Source organism: Prionailurus bengalensis, chromosome D3 (genome assembly GCF_016509475.1).
Source record: "Prionailurus bengalensis isolate Pbe53 chromosome D3, Fcat_Pben_1.1_paternal_pri, whole genome shotgun sequence".
In the NCBI taxonomy this organism is placed as follows: Eukaryota; Metazoa; Chordata; class Mammalia; order Carnivora; family Felidae; genus Prionailurus; species Prionailurus bengalensis.
The window spans coordinates 54,539,455-54,562,106 of NC_057356.1; the positions used below are offsets into that span (position 1 = coordinate 54,539,455).

The 22,652-nt window shown below is 34.9% G+C and overlaps 1 protein-coding gene across 3 annotated transcripts in view; it reads right to left on the minus strand.

The window, feature by feature from the left end:
* Positions 1-22,652, minus strand: part of CCDC178 (coiled-coil domain containing 178) — a 406,037-nt gene that overhangs the window by 133,092 nt on the left and 250,293 nt on the right. For all 3 annotated transcript variants that reach the window (XM_043558557.1, XM_043558558.1, XM_043558559.1), the window contains one exon: positions 4,409-4,558. In XM_043558557.1, the coding sequence (XP_043414492.1) occupies positions 4,409-4,558 (150 nt within the window). The remainder of the gene's footprint in view (positions 1-4,408; positions 4,559-22,652) is intronic.

The following is a 22,652-nucleotide window of genomic DNA, read 5'->3' on the forward strand; positions in this document are numbered from 1 at the left end:
GATGTTGTTGGGCTCGGATTCTATGCTGTCTTCTAGCAAAAAAGTCCCTTGGTCTCTGGGGATCACAGCATTCAGCATGGTAGCTGAGATGAGGTGGCATATGCCTGTGTCTTTTATTGTATCAAAAGAAAGGATATAAGTACAATGGATGATTAATAATTTATTTTGAATAACTGAATGAATGAATGAATGAATGAATAGTGTTTGAATTCTGTGAGACGTAGAAGTGTCCCCTAGAGCTCCAAAGTAGTCCTCTGATTTATGTCCCTACGTGACTCCTTAATAAGACCAGGTTATTAAAGGTGATTCCAATCTGAACATATCTATTGTAGTTACTCTTACTACTTTTCAACTACTGGTCCACTCAAACCTTCAAAAAATATCACAGCACATGCTCATTTTACAGCTGGTTGGAGACAATATTTGAATGTAAGTTAAGACAGCTGTGTCCGAGGCCAGCTTTTCTTCTAATTAACTGTATATGTGGTAAATCACTGAGCCACTGTGGCCCTACGGTTCCTCACTTGTGAAGTAATCTTTTATTTTACTTTCTATTTTTTTTAAATGTTTATTTATTTTTGAAAGAGAGAGGGAGAGAGAGAGCGTGAGCAAGCTCCATGTGAGTGGGGGAGGGGCAAAGAGAGAAGGAGAAAGAGAATTCCAAGCAGGCTTCAGGCACCATCCGCGCAGAGCCCAATGCGGAACTCACGAACCACGAGATCATGACTTGAGCTGAAGTCGGACACTTAACCCACTGAGCCACTCAGGAGCCACTATTTTTTATTTTTTTATTGTGTGGCGCCCCTGTGTTTTATTTTTTATTTTTTAGTGTGTATGTGTATGTGTGTGAAATTATCTTTTAAACAATTGGGTAACATTTGTAAAGGCATATCCAGTTCAAAATTTTTACAATTTTAGAATTGCAAAAATTATCGATAATCCCTGTGAAAATTAAATAATTTATAATAAATAAGTAGTTCTTTCCCCATGAGAAAATCATTGTTGAAAACACAGCTTCAATGAGATAAAATTACAAAAACAATGACTGAATCAAATAATCTGTTTCAGATGGACACTGGTGGCATAATGCATGACCGATGTGGCTTTTACATGCTTTACAGAGCCTGATGAGACATATGTAGGATTGTTTAATAATGACACATGACAGAGGTATGCCACAGTTATGAAATGGGTTGGATTTCTGAAAATCCTGTTTGATTCCTATCTCAGTTAACTGTTCCTTTCACTCAGGTGACGCTGTGACACACTCAATCTCAGCCCCTTATCTTAAACTGGAGATGACTATAACACCAATAATGACAAAAACTTTAGAGGATTACTGATGGACATTACAGAGACAATGTGTGCAAACTGGATGGTACGGATACCAAGTCCCTCTAAGTGCCAGTTAAGTGCCGACTGATTCTCCAATGATTTGTATTCCCTTAGTCTGAAAGTCCTGAGAACTGGAGCAGGCAAAGGTGAGGCTTCACAAGTGGTTCACAAAAGAATTAAAAATACTTTTTAACCAGTTTTGAAAGGGATCGTGTTCTCAGCCAACAGAACACATCAACATTGGCTTGCTTGCTTTTAGCTTACCTTTCTTGGCAGACTTGAAGAATTGGAGATGGCAATGAAAACAAACGTGATTTTACCAATCTATTCATGGGTTTAAATATTTTTAAATAGCTTGAAAATATTTTTGAAATCTTTTAATGAAAATGATGAACATGTCTATTTTTACACAGAAGTGCAACCTGTTTTTCAGATATTTTTCTTTTATTCCCTTTTAGTGTTATTTTAAATGTTGAGATCTTTAGATTGGATTCTATTCTATCGTTACCCATGAACAGGGAAGATAAGAATTTTGCATATTTTTGTTTGTTTCTGATTTTTAAAGGGGGAAATATTCATCACTGCAAAATTTTGAAGTACAGGAAAGTATCAAGAAGCATGCACAAAGGAAGCAGACATAATTTTATCACCAAGAGTAACACTAGAACATTCTAACACTTGAAGGTTGTAAATAAAATTGTGTTAAGGAAGGGGACATCATTACTTTTTATATTTAATTTGTTTTGCTTCTCCATTAAGCTTTGCTACTTTTAGCCTAAAAATACAAAGTATGAAAATGTATAGTTTGTGTAGAGAGAATAATACTCAAGAAGCACAAGCATCAAAATACAATTTACCATGCCAAAAGGAATATATGTCTAGAAGCCATAAAGTTATTCTAAAAATAGGAAAATAATAACAAAATTCCTTAAAGTGAGATCCATTTTATATGACAAGAAAATTCAACAAGGGAATGAGAGGCTGAATAGTTTTTTGCATACCCATAACTAAACTGGTCAAAGGACTAAAACCTATAATATATATATGCAGGAAATGCTGCAATATCAAAGAAGGGAACTAAAATATTAAGGGTTTTTTTTTCAGTTTTGATGGCCAAATTCCATCCCGTAAGCAGTGCATTAGACGCTAATGACATACGATTTCTCACTGACAGATTTAACAGCATCAATAAGGCCTCTCTGTCCATTGCAGCAAATTGATCCTACATGACACTGACAAGGGCAGTCTGCACTTAATGACCTCCATCGCTGAAGGATGGAAATGAAAAATGATTGGAAGTACAAATAAATCTTTGAAAGTTTCCCTGAAACAGGTGTGCTAAAAGTGATTCGTTTGAGGGATCATCACAAATATAAACTCAATCTCCTAGCATACCTCACTGTCTGTTCATACCAGGGTCTCACTCCTTGGATCTTGAATCACAATTTGCTTTAATTCCAACATCAAGACAATTTTATTCTTACTATGGACGTAGTATGTTAGGGACTCTCTTAAAGGCCTGGTTTCTTCACTATTATGCAGTACCTATTGGTCATTTTCCACCAAAGGATTCTAAATAAACTGATAACAAGTATATATAAAATTTATTTTTGTTTCCCTTCTGGTTAGAAAAGGAAAAGGAAATACAGTATATACATTGATTATTTTCTCCTCCTCAATTATCAGGAACAAATAGAACATGTTTAGCCTCAATAACAATGTCAAATGCATGAAGTGATTGGACAAATGTTCCATTAAAGTCCTTTCTTTCAATCTGGCACATGGTTTGAGGACACCAAGCTTTTGGCATATAGTTGTACTATCAATTGGTTCACAAACACATTTATTTCTTAATCTGCCTTCATCATGCTACTAATTTTTAAGAGAAAAATACACACACACACACACACACACACACACACACACACTCTCTCTCTCTCTCTCCCTCCCTCTCTCTCTCTCTCAATATATTCAGAAGCTTTAACTCTCAGGAGAGCAGATAGATGGCAAACATAAGCAGCATACCAGATGAATGCAATAGTTACTTATAGTTGCATAGTATCTCTTTATTTTCAAAAATAACTATGGATGTCTCCTTCTTATTACTTATCAGTTTTCCTCTGAGGTAAATCTTATTTCACAGACGAGAAAACCGAGGCCAGAAAGGATACATAACTTGCCAAGATCACTGAGCTAGTAACTGGTAGAGATGCACTCAAATCCTGGCCTCTGTTTTTCCAATATTCCACCATACGGAGGGATAAATACAGCACTGGAATTTTAAACTACTAATTTACAGTAGAGTAATATGGGTGATGACTGTACGAGAAAGGATTCATTAGCAGCCTACCGGTTCTTATGACTAGGTGAATTGTTAAAAAAACAAGCATACCTCCAAATTTTGAAATTTAAATTCTGGGAAGATACAGAAATTCAAAGGGAAATAATTATTTTTGTCAATGAGTATCTGGAGAATACAGAGGAAGTGGCTGTATCTTAACACTCGAAGTGGAGCTTTTTCTTTCCTCTTCCATTTGTGGTGTATTGTGTATTTTACTTTTCTATTTTTATTATTACAGAATCTTTTACAAAATATGTGAGAATTTCTAGTGATTTCCATTAAACACAGAGGGTCATATACTCTCTAAGTTTATAATTAATACCCCTATTTATTAAGAAAATAGAAACAAACATTTGGAGCCCGTACATCATTAAGAGGATTTTGAGGCATATTGTGGAAACTTACCTATAGATAGAACTGAAATTTGAAATCTATGATAATATATTTAAATCTTTAACTACAAAAACTTGGTATTCCAGGTCATAATAGAACAAATTAGTATAAAATGGTGGATTGGAAACTAAGTTTTTTCATTTCTCAAATATCCATTCAAAAATTCATTTCAAAGTTGATAAAAATATTCACCAAAAATTTACAAGGAGGGAATATGCTATTTGGTGGCATACAAAGGACCACCGTCGGTCATATAAAAGCCCATGACTGACCGCTTGTTACTTTCTGCAGCACGCATGTCAAATAAATCATTATTAGGAAAAAAATATGAAAACCTACCTGTTTCTTAGCTTGAATTGAAGCATCAAGTGATAACTGTCTATCATATAGATTGAAATAATTGTCCTTTTCTGTTAAGAAAGTAGTCTGTAATTCCTGATATTCTTGAGCTAAACGCAAATTTTCTTCGAGTGAATCATCTTGTATTTTCTAGAAGATAAATAAATATATATATTTAATTAAAGTCCTTTCAATTTCCTTGAATTTTTTCAACATCATTTGAATCATCTACAAAGATTATATTATATATTGTAGAAAAATATTAAAGTTAAAAAGGTGCTTCCTCTGATACCAACATTCTCCTTGGACTTAATAATTTTCTTTCTTGACGTACCTGGTTTCTTTCTTTCTTTCTTTCTTTCTTTCTTTCTTTCTTTCTTTCTTTCTTTCTTTCTTTTCTTTCTTTCTTTTTTTTTTTTTTTGAACACTGATTTACCAGAGTCTGTCTGATTTTTGTTCTCCCTCTTTCCCACACTTCCCTCCATAATGCCTTGGGAAGGATCAGTCCTGAGATGCTCTTCCCGGCTTCCTAAAGGTTTTCTTCCAGTTTCCTACCCCCTTTTCCTTTCCCCAGTGCTCAAATAGGTAGAACAACCTTGGAAGCTTAGAATCCCATTTTCAAGAGGTTCAGAGTGGTGGCACTCACTGAAAATAGAGAACTAAAGAGTGAAGACAAAGACAAGGAACTCAATATTTAGAAGCACCATGAGAGAGCCATTATTTGCTCCTAGTATACTTTAGCTATATTAAAGGTTAAATCTGTGAGCACCTAAGGACCTTATAGTATCCCCTCATGACTAAAGAAATATATGTTAAATCTAATACAAACCCCTTAGAATATAACTTTGGTAATATTACCAATTGGCAAACTAGGAGCTACCTATCATTTTAAATGAGATGTATGAATTCAAGTTCAGTTGTTGATTCTTTTTACATTTCTAGCACATATAATTTTCTCTGGTGCTTCAAAAAATGTGGAATTTATCAACAACCTTAAATATTCTCAAACTTGTTAATCTAGTAATTCATTTTATGTAAATTTATTTAAGCAAAAGCCTTATTCATTACAACAATTTCTACAGTAGCAAAAAGTTTCAAAACACATAAATGTAGATTAATCATGATGATGATAATGATGATTAAATAACTAGATACAAAAACAACCATTGTGAAGCAATTAAAAATGTTTCTTTGGGAAAACTGCCATCACATCAAACCTTTAGTATAAGTTGTTAAAAAATATACTGCGGTATGAGAATGTGCATAGATGAAATGTAATTCAGCAGAAAATTGCCTGTACAAATATTTCTGTATTTGCACAGCTAAAGATTTATTAAGGTCAACAAACATATTTCTCATGAAAGCCGTGTATCCATATTGATCTCTAATGATGAATAGTATGCCACAGCTGTTCTTCAAAAAGCCAAAATGATGAACTGAGAACCATTTCAAATGTCCTTGTCCTAATTCTGGCACGGCAATTTCAAACTTTAGAAACTTTTATCTAATAAACTTATCTGAAATCACATAGAATTATCTTTTGGTAGGAGGACCAAGTATCCAGGAATCTTTTACTTTGATGGGGATGCTTTTGGGAAAAAAATGGTTACAGTTCTTTCTGATATGGTAACAACTTATTAAAATATAAGCCTCAAGTGATGACGATGGATCATTGATCAATATTCTACTGAAAGTGGGACGACGAATCATGTTGAGTGTTTTTGTTTGTTCGGTTTAGCATAAACACAACCCTGATATCTGAAGTATTCTACTTCTCAATTACATTTCTTTCAAGCCCTAGATAGCTCCTATAAATAAACCTTGCATTAGAGAGGAGTGCTACAAAAGTTGTGGGATTTGCACTGAACGTATTAAATGGCACTTTATTGAGGATATATTTGGTACTTCATGCTTTGCTAAACTGTAATATGCAGTTTACTTTCAATTTCTGTATGATCCCAGTTCTTACTGCTTTATATGCCTTAATTAGATACCAATAAATCAAATTGTACAGTTACGTCGATGAATCTTCAAAAAACTGTTACATCAGTCATGATATTTTACATGATCATTTCTCAGTAATGAATTTACAGAAGCATTTGCCAATGTACTACCTATTCCTGACGATCAGTGACCTTCACATGTGCAATGAAGTTTCAGGTTTTTAAAAATTTTAAATAATGATATTCTACTGACACTTTTTGAAAATGTTTTTTTTTTCCACCTTACAACTGTGGGTCCACCTTACAACTTTGACTTGTTTAATTTTAACCAATATTATCACTACATGTGAATGAAACAAAGAGGAAATGATACCAGTGGACATATGTCCAAGGGAAATAATGCAACCACTATTGGCATTGAAAAGCTTATAATTGGCTAGCGGTAGAAGATATTTAATAAGGGCACAAAAGCTGGGGGTCAGCAATATAATAAAAAGTAAGAAGAAAGCAGAAACTAATAAGAGAAGTAAGATGACTCACATACTTTGAAATTCAAATCCAGCTGAATCTTACCTATAGAATCTTTCTACTTAAGGTCTTGGCTAAATGTGAACTTGAAAAACAATTTGTTCCTAAAGCCATTAAAGAAAAACGTGATTACAATTGATGCATGTTAAAATAATTGTGCTCTGAGTTTACAGTGTTACTTCATTCATTCATTCATTCATTCATTCATTCATTCATTTTCATTAATTACCTATTCAAAACTTCGAATTTAATTACTACTATATGATAAGTTCTGGGATATAATGGTGAACCATAAGAATTTGTGGTCTTGTGTGAAGGATTTATACTACAAATCACACAAATATATAATTAGAACACAGAACTTGTATTACTTGGTACACTGCTTGAGAGGTGAAGATTTGAAAGAAGTCTATAAAGAGCACTCACACAACATTTTTTGTAATGAACATTATTCTAAGGACACACTACATTGTCCAGCCTCAGCAAGAGTTTTTTCTCTGGGTCCATCATTGATGTTCACAAGGTATGTGAACCCTTTGAGACTGTACACAGCGTTTTTCTGGGATTATCTAATTAGACCATGATTCCCAAAGTATTGAGAAACCATAGTTTCTGTCACCAAAAATGCTGAATATTGAAGGAGATTGAGACCCCAAGGTATGCAAATAGTAGTTATCCATATTCTTTTTCACTTGAACTTTCTTATTCGTTAAGACATGGATTTCATATTCGACATTTGCTCCATTTTCTCCATTTTTAGTTTATTTTTCTCACTCTTCCCCTTCTCTTTCCCTCTCATAGTAGGCAACTAAGGAATAGGGAATTATAATTAGAGAACTGAGTTCTCTTTGCAGAAAACTATAGATCATCTATTTTAATGTTTCACCCTGTGATACAAAGACAATAACTTAGAAATAGGGCTGAACTTGAATGTTAATTTATAAATTCCACACACAATGGAAAGAACTGAGACAATAGCAATCATCTCAGTTGTTACATTATTATCCGCATTTTACAGACAGGAAAACAAAGGCAAGAAAAGTCAGGTAATGCAAATTGTATTTTCCCAAAAAAGGCCACAGAAATATTTCATTCTCACAAGTTGTTCCAGAACCCTGTTACTTCCTATCAAGAAGCATAGTCTATTTATCTTTCCCTTGAACCTGGCTAGACTTGTGTTTTCACCAGCCAATAAAGTATGGTGGAAAGGATGCTATGTGACTTTCCAGGCTAGTTTATTAAAAAAGCTAGTTTTAAAGAAGCCAGTTTATTTCAAACACGCACACACACACACAGACATAGACACACACACACACACACACACACACACACACACACACACAGCTTCTGCCTGGACCTCTGGACCTCTTTTGGGGGACATTCATCCCTGGAACCAGACACCATACTGTAAGGAATTGAGACCACATGGAGAAATATGTGTAGGTGTTCCAGCAAACAACACTAGCTCAGGTGTCAGAAAAACAGTATCCATCATTAGTAAATGAGTCATTTGAAGATGATTCCAATTCCTAGTTTCTAAGTCATCCAGCTGCTAGTTCAGAAAGTGAGACATGAGACAAGCAGGCTCTGCTATGTCCTGTCCAAATTTCTGACACACAGAATTGTGAGCCATCATGTTTGGGGGTATCTATTATGCAACTATGGCAACTGAAACATCAGGTATCTTGTGCAAGATTTCACACATAGTAAGCGGAGGACTTGGGTTTTGTATCCAGGCAGATTGGGTCCAGATTGCATACTCTTCACCATCCAATATATTTCCTTTGTAAACATGAGCCAGCACTCAACACTATTCAGTGCTGTCTTTATAAAAGCTAATGATGTTAAAGAATCAAAACAAGTAACAGAATCACCTTGTTCTAAGCCTACTTCCACCGAGTAACTGTCTTTTTATAATCTAACTAACACATAGCTTGTTGACATAGATAAAATGGACTGCTGAAGGAAATTAGAACTTGGTCCCCTTGGAAGATACCTTTTTATTGTAATATGGGTGTGTGGGTTACATATCATCAGTCTCTTGTCTTTTGTTTTTTTGTTTTTGTTTTTCATTTACCCACATGATTCCATATTCCAGGATTTGACTAGACCTGATGCATCCACTGACAAGACCAAAAGCCCAAGTGCACAGACTTTTACAGCTGAGGCCGGCACAATTCTGGATAATGGCTGATGTAGCAGAGTAATGCTGCATTGAGTCCTATGGAGGTCCTGCCATATACACTTATCCTAGAGAAAGTCTAAATACATTTGAGTTTTTTTTTAATTAAGATGGATTAATCACAAAAGAGATTATACAAGTTGTATTATAACACAAGTTGTATTATAAGAAACTTGATCCAAATATTCTAGAAAGATGGTTATGGTTTAAGGTATTTGCACTGTACTTGTATGTGTAAAAGACCTACATGGCTATTTACAAATACTTTAATGTTATTAAAATAGTCCTAGTGTCTATATCTACATTTATAGTAATGTGTAGTTTATACCCTCAGTTACTCTTAATATGGGCATTTGGATCCAGTTTGTCAGGCAGAGGGGCTAAGTCCTTCTTTCAATCATGTATTGTAAGAGAGTTGTCATCTTTTGACCCAGGTCTAATTCTAAATGTCCCATCCTGATATGATTATGTGTGGCTACCTCCAATGATCTTTTCCGATGATCTGTCTGTCATTAGCTATTAATAGCTTGGCTATTAATAGCTTACTCCTTGCTTTTTTGCAGCCTGCTGGGGCTTTGCTGGCTGTTAGTGCCGGGAGTATCCGTGTTGGCACACAGATTGTATCACACTCGCTGTGGTCTCATGGCTGGAAAGGATCGACTTCCTGCCAGAACCACCAGAAAACACAAGTTGTATTGTGGTATTTATTGATCAATTTACTCCAGAGTGTCCTCATGCCTAGCTTTTCATTCATTTACTTATCTGTTCATTCAACCATTTGTTTAGCAAACCCTTAGTAAGTTTATTCTCTGGATCCAGATTCACAGCTAACCCAAGGATTAATGAGAATAGAATGTGACCCCTTTTCACCAGGGATTAGAGGGTAGAGTCAGAGGAGGCAGAAGGGTAAACACATCTATTGGAAGTGTTTCTTGGAGTACCTGGAATTGATTCTACCAGGTGGAATTCATTCCACTAGATGGGGGAGTAGGCCAGAAAAGACTTCACAGGAAAAATAATCAGTGACCTGAGTCTTAGAGCAGTCTTTTATTTGGCAGGGATCAAAACTTCTCCTGCTACATGAGGTCAATATACATTTGAGCAAAGTTGGGTGAGTCAGTCCAGAGGAATGGTTTTATAGTCCCTTTAGGTCTATTAGATTGTTGTTACCTATGACTTGTGAGTAAGGCTTTCATAGATTGTGTTAAATGTTCTGTTATCTCTAGGCTTTAACATATTACTATGCAAACAATGAAATATACCCATATATTTAGAATCCCACCGATGCAGAGCATCATAAATAATGCTCCGTTCCAAGCACCAACGTTTCAGTAGCATATGACCTTGCACATATGCTCTTGCACAAAACTATTGATAGAGTACTATTAAATCCCCACACATGCCTTTGGCACATATCTGCCAGTTTAGGTCCCCTGGATTGGTAGTTTTGCATGCAGTGACACTTTGATATTATTAAATTAGGCAATAGAACTGATACTGATTCATGGAATGTGCAGGGGATGGACTTTAGAATAAAGGAGATCTAGAGGCTTGAAGTCTCTTTGTGAACACTGTCACTTCAAAAGCATTCCCTTCGATTCATGGGAACTAACGTGGTGAACATAAATGCTGAAAATACATGCCGATTCTGTTACAATATAACAGACATGGAGAAAGCATATACTCTATTAGTTACATCACCTACTACGTGCATAGAAGCATTATTGTATTGCTGTTCCCTTAAAATCTATACACCAATTACTACAGAAAATGAGAGTTCTCCCCAGTGTTTCCAAGAAGCAAGTCTGTAAGAATGATATGTGTCGATACCCTGAAGCCTCAAAGGAGCAAATAACTGTTTTAACTCTCCCAGGACCCACTTCCTTGTCTGTGCTGCCATGGAAACCAGTCTCTTGTCCAACAGGAGTTCTCTGATAATTAGTCTTGAACATTCTTGATTTTTAAATGAACAAATCAGTCCTCTGCATCAAGGTTGTTACATGCCTCAAACTGTACACATTATCCTGTTTGACAAAATACTCTCTATTCACTAATTTATTCAGAAATGCTTACCAAGCAACTGGCATATGTGCTATGAGGGACACTATGAGAGGTCAAATAGCACCTGCCCCTGACAGAGTCCAGGGGAATACTTTTTTAGCCACCCACCTTACTACCCACATATATGACTACATACAAGATTCCTTATCTTAGCTTCTTTATGGGGTTACAAATGTAGCTACTGTTGATTTACTCTAAGTTTAACAATGGATACTATAACATTGCCTCTTAGAATTCAGAAGTATCCATTATCTATTAATACTCTGTATTAACCCTGTTTGTTCCTTATTATTTTTAGATGCTATTCATTATACACATTTGATGCAGAATTATTGATACTAGCCTGAAAAAAATACACAATTTCAGGGCTGAAGAAACTTGCAATCAGATAAGGGAATTGAGGCATTCACAAAGCTAACTACATCAGAATACATTATACATGAAGAAGGATAAAAGACATATCCAAATAATGATAGTAGTTCTATGACAGATCAGTTCCAGTGAACGTCATGAGCAAAGTTCCAAGGAAGAGTCATTTTTTTAAACAGATTCTGAAAATATTTCATATACAGGGCCCTGTATGTATTTGCAGCAGAGAAAACTCTGTCCTAGAAACACAAATGCTCATTAAATATTAAAAGCCCATGATTAATGTGAGTGTATGTTAAAAAAAGTAACATTTACCTCCATGTTGACTGTAGCGTTTCTCCTATAACTACTCAGTGGCTTTAAGAAATGCTATACAAATGCCACTAACATTTGTTAGTGAATTTCTGATCTGACCAGCTGTCTTCCATGTAATCGTATGCCCCTCAAGTATCTAATATAACTGAGTAAAAAAATATGTAATAAGAAACAGATTAGATAGATGATAGGTATTAAGGAGTACACATGTTATGATGAGCACTGGGTGTTATATATAAGTGATGAATCACTGAATTTTACTCCTGAAACCAATATTGCACTGTATGCTAAGTAAGTAGAATTTAAATAAAAATTAAAGAAAAGAAAAGAAAAAGAGTAAAAGTTGGTGTCACATAATCTATATACCCCAATGAATTTTTCCAAGTTAAAATACATGATTTAAATAATTACACTACATATACATCCTCTGTAATTGATAATCCACAGTAATAATAATTCCTGTAAGTCTATTTATAACTTATTAAATAAACTTGAAATTTTAACCTTGAATATATACTTGAGTTTAATGTGTCCTCTAATATTAAGATTGTTAAACAGAAACATATTTGCATAAAACTTCCTTGTTAAATATTTCTATGCATTTTCATAAATTAATTTCATAATTTATATTTCAATTTGTCACTATTTAAAAATATATAAAGTCTGCTACTCTTGTCACCATATCATGTGAAAGACTGAACAATTTCCTCTTCATATGCACCTACTGATTTGAATAGTTTAAGATTTAGAAAGGTTTCCTATTTACTCACATTTTAATGATATACATTTCTACTTCACTGGTGGAAAAGGCTGATCAGTCACAGAAAGGTCAGTTAACACTAAATAGACCCTTTCTTTATGTAATTACAAAGAATAATATCTTTGTGCTGATGGCATTGCACATGGAGTGGGTGATGCAGAGAATTAATGTGCTGCCTTGTTGGCCCATGGGATAGAGATTCCAATACAATAACCACAACTTATTCTAATTATGCAGCTTTTAAAAGGTCATCAGCAAAAAGAGTTAAGGAATTATCAACTAACTTTATCATAAAGTAATAATGCACTACATAAGTGCAGAAACTGTAAGAGCAGTATCTAGACATTTTATTACAAATGAAAGACTGATCTAAGACGTTCAAATACATACGTTATAGCATAAATGAAGTAAACTCATTAAAAATGAAAATATCTGAAATTTTATAACCTCCTATTGATATCATCAAGTAACCTGATCTCACCTTATGTTTGTAGAAAATGTTTAATTTTGAAAATGTTTATGCCAATGTCATTGTCACATCCATGCTATACCAGAATTTGAGTATTTCTTTTAAAAATCGATTTATTATCAAATAATGCATGCTGATTAAATTACATGCAAATAATAGAGAGGTACATGAGGTAGAAAATCAAAGCCCCTCTTCACAACTACAGCCATTTTTATACTGCAAACAGACAGTATTAACAATGCGTTGCAAGTCTTTAAAGAACAAAAACTTTTAAAACATGCTTACATTGTCAATGAGGAAATGGGGGCTAGGAAAATCAATTTCTTATTTGAGGTCACACAGGAAGAGAACAGCATTCAGGCTAGAATACAATCTGATTTCAGCCTAATACCTTTCCTGGGACTACATCACTTCCTAGTCTTGAATGTGAATTATAGGGCCTTTAAGATTCCAGATTGATATGTGTGAACGCTCTAATTTTGAAATATAGAAATATATTTCAGCTCTATAGAAATATATAAGTATTTCAAAAATAAACTGGATGCTCACAGAGAAAAGAGTTTTGGAAATTAAAAATATATATACATATGCTTCAGTGTCTCAGTGTCTTTTCCTTGGGAACGTGGGGACAGAAAACATTAGGCTCATTTTCAGAGGTGCCAAGTATGAAAAGTACAATAAATCATTAGCACTCTAGTAAAATATCTTTATGGATAGAATTATTACTAATGCTTTTTCTCTTTTACTTCTCTCAGATATTCAATTAGATATTCCCCTTACTGATAAATAAAAGATCATGAGCATCTCTAATCACCCGATGTTGTTATTCATATTAGGGCACTGTCCAAACCTTAGTGATGTATCTCAAGTAGAAATAAGATTAATTTTTTAAATGTTTATTTATTTTTGAGAGAGAGACAGAGAGGGCAGGGGAGGGGCAGGGAGAGAGGGAGACACAGAATCTGAAGTAGGCTCCAGGCTCTGAGCTGTCATTACAGAGCCCAATGTGGGGCTCGAACCCATGAACTGTGAGATCATGACCTGAGCCGAAGTGAGATGCTCAACCGACTGAGCTACCCAGGTACCCCTCAGGTAGAAATAAGATTAAAGGCAATTTTCTATAGATACTCATCTTGAGACACATCATATCTACTCCCCCAAATAACTTAATCCCAGTATGGAAAAAAATCACTTTCTAAAACAGGTCTCAGCAAACTACGGCTCTCCAGCCAAATCTAGCCCACTGCCTGTGTTTGTAAATCAATGTTAGTGGAACACTATCACTTCATTCATTTACATACTGTCTATGATTGCTTTTGTTCTGTGGTGGAAGAATAGAGTAATTGCAACAGAGACTGAGTGGACTGCAAAGCCTAAAATATTCACTATCTTTTCCCTTATACAAAAAGTTTATTGACCCTGGCTCTGACCCTTAATTAATATACTCGTATCATGCAAAACAAAGTTTCAATTTAGATCTCTCATTCAAGATCTATTTTGGCTGTACATATACCTGCCCAAAGAGAAAGACTGCTGAAAAGCATTTGCTCTATATTTTTCCAACAGAGGTACATACTAAGGAGCCATAGCCCATTAATAATTCAAAAATGTCTCCAAGTCCTTTAAAATAATGACATGCTTGTGAGCTTTTAAAGCGCTCTCAAAATGGACACAATAACTTTGCACAGAGTTGTCAGAGCTGTTAAGATACCATAAATAATGCCTGAATGTATCTACTCCACACCTTCTTCAACTAAATGTGGTTCGTGTAGGTCTTGAATTATAGGAAGCTAGAGTCTGTTCATTTTTCTACTGCAATTTCTGATTTGGGGGTCCATAATTAACGTTATGTTGGTAAGTTAACGTTTAATTTTGCAGGTGACATAGATGTCCATTCATTTGCAGAATGGCTAAGTAAAATGTGGTGGTCACCTACCCTGAAAGACCATAAAGTGATAAGAAGAGATGTACCAGCTATATATTATAGCAACACAGAATGATTTTAAAATATAGTATTGAGTGGACAAGATAGAAACAGAATGATAAATATTGCATAATTCAGCACATGAAGAAAAGTACCGATGAGACTTGGAAAGATACAATAACTAGGAATTAAAGGTATGGGGAGGCAAACTAAATTAAAATGGGAAGATATGTAGATTGCATATAGTCATCAATGATAAAGTTCTCCCTTAAAATGATTAAATGGATGGGTTCCTAGATCTTACACATTTTCCAGGGTTTTAATGAAAACCCTTGAAATTAGTCAAACATCAAACAACTGTAGAGGAACATCTCTACAACATTAGGTCCCCCATGGCCACAACCCTAAGATTTATTCTGCATATCAACAAGGCATGGTCAGGGCAAATGAGAGCCTAAAGAAATCTGTCATTATAATTATTTACTAAATTCATGGTTATTTCCCTCTATGTCTTATTGTCTCTTCTCATCTTTGCTCTTCTTCAACTTACTTCTTTTTTTTCCCTCTTCTCTCTTTTCTTCCTTTTGCTTCATCCTTGTTATGTTTGTCCAACATGAGTTCATTCAACTAAACTTCCCTTATTATCATGGTTCTCCTGATGATACTAACTTCCCTTCCCATCATTTCTCAAACTATTGTTCTTTCCAAATCACCTTTTCCTACATTATGGCATAGAAATAGAAGCGTCTCAAAGAATGAAAAACATTTTGGATATAATGAGTGGTCCATGTATTTTTCCTCACAGTATAGGTCACTTCATGGAAATCCAATACCATGAAAGAAGGATGAGATGTATATTGCACAATTCACTTGATGGCTGCCTTCTTTTTGATGTTGGCCAGATACTAATTTGGATAGTGGTGGTAAAAAAAAAATGAATGAAACTGAAAATGTTTGGTCTATCTGGTCAGGCTGATTAGAGACATTTTATGTTTCTTTATCAATATGCCATGCCAGCCTACTAGAAAGGCAAAAGAGTGCCAACATAATAAGTTTGTTGAAGTAAGTAAAGTACATAAAAGCCTGGATTGTTCTGCAAGCATCCTGCAAGATGAGCAAACATTTCTAATAAAAACTTTAACTTGATAAATGAGCGACGTCTTGCAATGCAAGTAGTATGGGACACTGAATGCCATGTGATCACAACTGAGCCAATGGTTTCTCTCTCTCTCTCTTGCTGTGAGATTGTGAGTGATTGTCTCCCATGCTCAGATGCTCAGTCTTAGGCTGCAGTGTCTGGCAGAAGTCAGTAACTTTTCAGAACATTGGAAGGTGCCCACAACTGGCACTAGTATATTTTTTGTCACTTCAAAAAATGGACAGTCCTTTGCTTTTCCATACAAGAGTAAGCTTAGGAATGCTTTGCTTCATTCTAAGTCAGGCTTCCTGCAGAAACAGACCCCTTCCTCTGATGCCTTATTGCCAGTTACATTAAATACAATATACGACAAGAGTTTATTATTAATACTGGAGTAGAGTCAACATCCGTGTGAGCATATATAATGGCTCCCATGTAGAAAAAGGTTGAAAAGAAAGGTGGTAAGAAGAAGGAGATGATTATGGTGGAAGTTAAGAAGGAAATCATCAAGAAGTATGAGCAAGGTATGCGAGTGGCCCAAACTGCAAGATTTTATAAGAAGTCTATGTCTGCATCTCATCTGCAGAGGAGGACAAAAAGGTGGAGGAATCCCTCACTTCAAATGAGATTAGGGAGATGTGTAGAATGTGGGGAAACAGTGCAAAATTTTGTAGAAAAGCACCACCCGAATAAGGCTGTAGCCGTGCGAGCTATGAATCTGTTTCAAGACAACGCAATGTCACATTTCCGCAAAACCCTCAAAAGGAAGCAAAAGCAAGAGTCATTGGATAGTTTCCTTATTAAGTTGCATGAGAAGAAAAAGATTCCATTGAGCCAATAGAAAGCAGTGATTCTGTTAGTGATAGTGAAAGTCATCCTACATAATAACCCTCCTCTCTCGTTTCCCTCACAGCAGCCACGAAGGTTTTCAAAGGTAAGTGCAGGTTAATTTAATTTTTCTTTATATTCTGTATTTTATTATTTTATTATATTACATTATTTTAATCATTTTATATGAATATTTTTGGGTTGTGGAATGAATCATCAGAGTTTCCATTATTTCTTATGGAGAAATTCGCTGTGATGTATATCAAAGTGCTTTGGATTACAAGCATATTTCTGGAACAAATAACGCTCACAAACCAAGGTTTTATGGTATATGACAAATAAACTGTATGACAAGATATTTTTATACAGAGATTATATGTTTAGTCTATTTAAAGCTGTGAAGAAAAGGGTGCCTGGGTGGCTCAGTGGGTTAAGTGTCCGACATCAGCCCAAGTCATGATCTCTTCATGCGTTTGAGCCCCGCGCTGGGCTCTCTGCTGTCAGCACAGAGCCTGCTTTGGATCCTCCGTCCCCCCCTCTCTCTGCCCCTCCTCTGCTCTCTCTCTTTCTCTCAAAAATAAATAAATATTAAAAAAATAAAGATATGAAGAAATCCAAAGAATGAATAACATGTAGAACAAGCTGAAATCTTAGGAGGGATGCATAACACAAAAGCAATAAACTTGGCATTTTTAATGTTATTCTGAAATAATTCCTAATTCATTGATAGTAAATACTGTATTTTGTATTGATACATAGTGAAAGGTGTAAAGATTAGCATTTTTAATTTTTCTCAGAAAACTGGTACTGGGTAATGCACAGTCAGTACTGTAATACTGTACTATGTTTGTATCTGTCACTGCAATCACCATTATTTAGTATAGTTAATATCTCTATATTAATTTCCTCACTTCTGTGAACTTTTCGTGCCTTATTGGTTTTCTTGCCCCAGTACATAGTAGTCTCTCAGTAAACATTATTGAATGAATCAACAGGTGAATGAAGCTACATAATACTCATGCCTTGTTGACACAGGACAGAGGAAATGGGTGGGTTTAAATTTAATAATTTTTACTTCCATTAAATTATCTACTTGTGTCAAAAGTTCTTAAATAAGTGGACTTTCAGAGTATTACAGTTGAATGGCATTTTAGGGACTGTTTTGGTTTTCATTCTGTAGAGAAACATTTCACAATTCATTTTTACAACATAAAAACATAAAAATTTATCCATTTACATTTTGACTGAGAAAAATAATAAGGTTTCCAGTTCTTTAAATCCTAGTTTGCAAAAGCATTTTAGTGTATAATCTCTCTGTGTTATATTCCAGTTTACTTGTAGGTTTTCCTTGGAAGACTAACAGAAATCTAAACTACCTGCTTTGCTGCCTTTATACACTTTGCTAAGCTGTGTTCTCACAACTCGGGAGATTAAAATAAAAAAAAATAGTAAGACAGCTTCACAAGAAATAACGATAAGTTGATTTTTAAAAATTACAGAGGATCTTCATGGTTGCAGATGGATATGAGTGCTTTAAAAGAAAACTTAAAGTAGTAAATAAGAATACAATAGCAGCATTCAAATTACTTATCCCAAAGATTTTTGAACAAAGCAGTAATAAATTTTCCATGTATTTCAATGACTTAATTATGGACAAGTACAGTATTTTTTAAATTGAAACAACACTTTATATACTGCTCTCTCTTCAGATAAGAAAGGCAATGCTACTCGGTTTCACAATGTTCATCCTTCCTTTGTCCCAGTTCCCAAGTGCCACTCTTACCCCTATACCCTTGCCAACGTCAGACCAATTTTCCTCCATCATAAATGTTTTTTTCTCTCAAATTTTCCTGAAAGGAAGGAAGGAAGGAAGGAAGGAAGGAAGGAAGGAAGGAAGAAAGAGAAAAGAAAAGAAAAGAAAAGAAAAGAAAAGAAAAGAAAAGAAAAGAAAAGAAAAGAAAAGAAAGACAGAAGGGAGGGAGGGAGGGAGGGAGGGAGGGAGGGAGGAAGGGCGGGCAAGCCTCCCGGAATGAAATGTTACATTCACTTAAATCTTCAGTGTCGACCAGTTTTTACCTTTCTTTGATCTTGGAGCAATCATTAGTCTGAGGACAGCCCTCATGTGGAAATCTATTTGTTCATATGTAGCTAGGTGCTGAAACCTGGACTCCCCCAAATGAAGAAACCATGAGTTTGAATTTGAATAAAATGACATTCATAGAAGCTATCTGAAGTCTGCACAGGCTATCCATTCTTCCAGGCATCTGTGATCAAGTCGGCCCCTCAGAAGTGATGGATTACTATTAGAGCTATCATTTTGGGAAAGAATGAATATGCTACTCTTCATGGCAAAAGAGACTTTGCAAATATGATTTGATGGCACAGAACTTGAGCTGAAGAGACGATTCTGGATTATCTAGATGAGACAATCTAATCACATAAATTCTTAAAACTGGAGAATTTTTCCTGGCAGAAGTTCAGAGGATGTGAAGGAAGGCACAGGAAAAATTTAAAGTGAGAGCAAGACTTGAGACCCATCATCTCCTTTTCCCCATTTGAAGACGGAAGGAGGCTACATGTCAAGGAATGCAAGCAGCCTCTGGAAGGTAGAAATGACCCTCTGCCTGGCCAGAAAGAAAACAGGGACCCAGTTCCCACAACCACAAGAAACTGAATTCTGCCAACAATTTGAAAAAGATGCTTCCCTGGAGCCTCCAGAGAGCACAGCCCTGCCAATACCTTGATTTTAACCCGGTGAGACTCACTTAAGACTTCTAACATTCAGAGGTGTGAGATAAGAACTTAACGTTATTTTCAGCTTCTAGGTTCACACTAATTTCTTATGGCAGCAATATAAAATTACCACGGTGACTCAGGTATTGTGTTACGTACTAGATTTATAAAAGTTAATAGTATATTGCACAGAAACTAACAGTTTAATGATGGAGAGTTAAGCATTGAAGCTTCTTTGCAACAAGTTCATTAATAAATGAATTTTTAAAACTATTAAATAATTCATTTACTTTGTATAAAACATTTGATTTCTGTCAGTACGTGAAGTAACTTATAACACGTCAATATCCACTGAAAAATCAATTCTAATGTGAGATAAGATATGCCATGAGCTCCCAACTAAATTTCTGCGTATGTTAACTGTACCAGATGTATTAAACCATCATCTCTATTTTGAAATACATTTATTCATTCACTTGACAATGTATTGATTATATGTTAAAGGCCTATTATTAAAATAGTGAAAAAATTTGATAGTTACATGCTTCTCTATAATGATTAAATATAAACTTAAGTATATTATGAATGTCCTATTCTGTTAAGTACAAAACTTTCCTAGTTAATAACTTTTAAATGAGTAACTCGTCTGCTGTTAGCTGATCATGCAAGTGATTTTGAAAAAAATGTTCACTTTGAAAAATTCTATTTGAATTAGTAGGAATTCAACTGACCAAAAAAAAAAAAAAAAAAAAAAAAAGCTCTTCTGTTAGAGACATTATTTGTGTGAGATAAATTAGCAAAACACAGAACAAATAAAAAAAGACAAATAAAAAAAGACATCTCTGCCTGTTACCAAGTTCTTTTTTCTTTTTTCCTTCTTAAAGATGTTCTGGTTCTATTTCTGCACAATTATTCCTGAGCTGTCAGTCGGTGTGGTAATGGCACAGTAATGTTTGTTCATGACAGTGGCCGCCGGGTCCTGCTTGCCTCCTCTTTTCACATCAGAGGCAGTCACTACAAGATTCACGTATGGCGACTGATTCAACACCAACCAATGGAACTTCTGATAGGCTAAGAAATTGTTGGATGGATAATTTTTTAAGCTTTCAGAAATGTTAACCAATTATTACAAATACAAATAGATTGCTGGGTTCCTGAGATAATTACACAGCTTTACATCTATATACATAATACAAGGTGAATAAGCTTGTCAAAATTGCTAAAAACATCTGAATGGCAAAATATGTTTAAAGAAATATTACTGTATTTGTTTAAATCTGGAATATACATTAAACAGTCACCTTAAATCTATTTGATTGAAAAATGCAAAATTTTCGTAATTAGTATATATCCTTTGTAAAATGGTAGCAAATGTGTTTTCTGTTCATTAAAGTCTGTATTAATTCCGTTGGTTTTAAATTTTTTATTAAGGTGCAATTTATACACATAGTTATAAGAGTTGATAGTTCTTTATAAATGAACACCCTACATAACCAGCACCTAGACGAGAATATAGAAAAAATAACCATCACCTCAGAAGCTTCCCTCATGTCCACTCTAAGTCAACAACAAACCGCATACAAGTTTTGCTTATTTTCAATCTTCAGATAATTACAATCCCACACTATATATACCCCTGAGTCTGGCATCTTTTGCATAATATTAATTCATTTAGATTCATCCATATTTTTTGTGTGCAACACTTCATTCATTATATTGCCATATATCATTCCACTGTATGAATAAACTACAATTTATTCATTCCACTGTTAATGAATTTTTGTGGGGGAGCTATTATGAATAAAGCTGTTATTAACATTTTATATAAAATATTAACATATTTTGGTGCACATATGCACTAATTCTTGACATCTAGAAGTGAAATCATATATTCAATATGTTCAACTCCAGTTGACAGTATCAGCATTTAAAAAAATTTTTTTTAACGTTTTATTTATTTTTGAGACAGGGAGAGACAGAGCATGAACGGGGGAGGGTCAGAGAGAGAGGGAGACACAGAATCCGAAACAGGATCCAGGTTCTGAGCAGTCAGCACAGAGCCCGACGCCGGGCCCGAACTCGAGGACAGTGAGATTGTGACCTGAGCCCAAGTCAGACGCTTAACCGACTGAGGCACCCAGGTGCCCCAGTATCAACATTTTTTAAATGGCTGTACCAATTTACCTTCCCAACGGAGGTATTTGAGAGTTCCTGTTCCTCTACATTCTTACCTATATTTTTAAATTTTAGCCATTTAAATAAGTATTTAGAGACAAGTCAAGGTGGTTTTAACTTGCATTTCTATGATTATTATATTGTTGCCTTTTCATATGTTTATTGCCCATTTGTATAGCCCTCTTTGTGAAGTGGATTTTTCAAGTCTTATGCCATTTTTTTTCTTAATTAGGCTGCCTGCCTTTATTGTTTTGTTAGGGGTTCCTCATTTATTATGGATGACAGAACTTGGCTGGATATGTGTATCCTAAGTATTTTTCCCTAAGCTATGGCTTATTTTTTCATTCTTTAATGGGGTCTTGATCAATGGAAGTTCTTAATTTTAAAAGAGGACAGTTTATGAACTCTTTCTTTCATGGTTGGTACTTGCATCTTATTTAAAACATCCCTGTCAATTCCAGAATAAATCAGGTGTTCTCATACGTTCTTCTCTAAAAGCTTTATATTCCTTTCGCAATTACATCTATAATACAATGGAACTGATTTCTATATATGTTGTAAATAGAAGATCAAGATTATTTTTTAGTATAGATATCCAATCACTGACGTATCATTTTTTGACTTAGTACCAAGTATTTTCCAATACGTTCTCTTATCCTATTCCAAGAGGACATGTTTATATTCTGGGTCTGTTTCTGGAACCTGTATTCTACCATATTGTTCTTTTACCTTTGCACCAATAGGACACTTTCTTCTAGTGTGGTCTTATAGTAAATCTGGATACGTCGTAGTATAAGCCTTTAACTTTGTCCTTCTTCA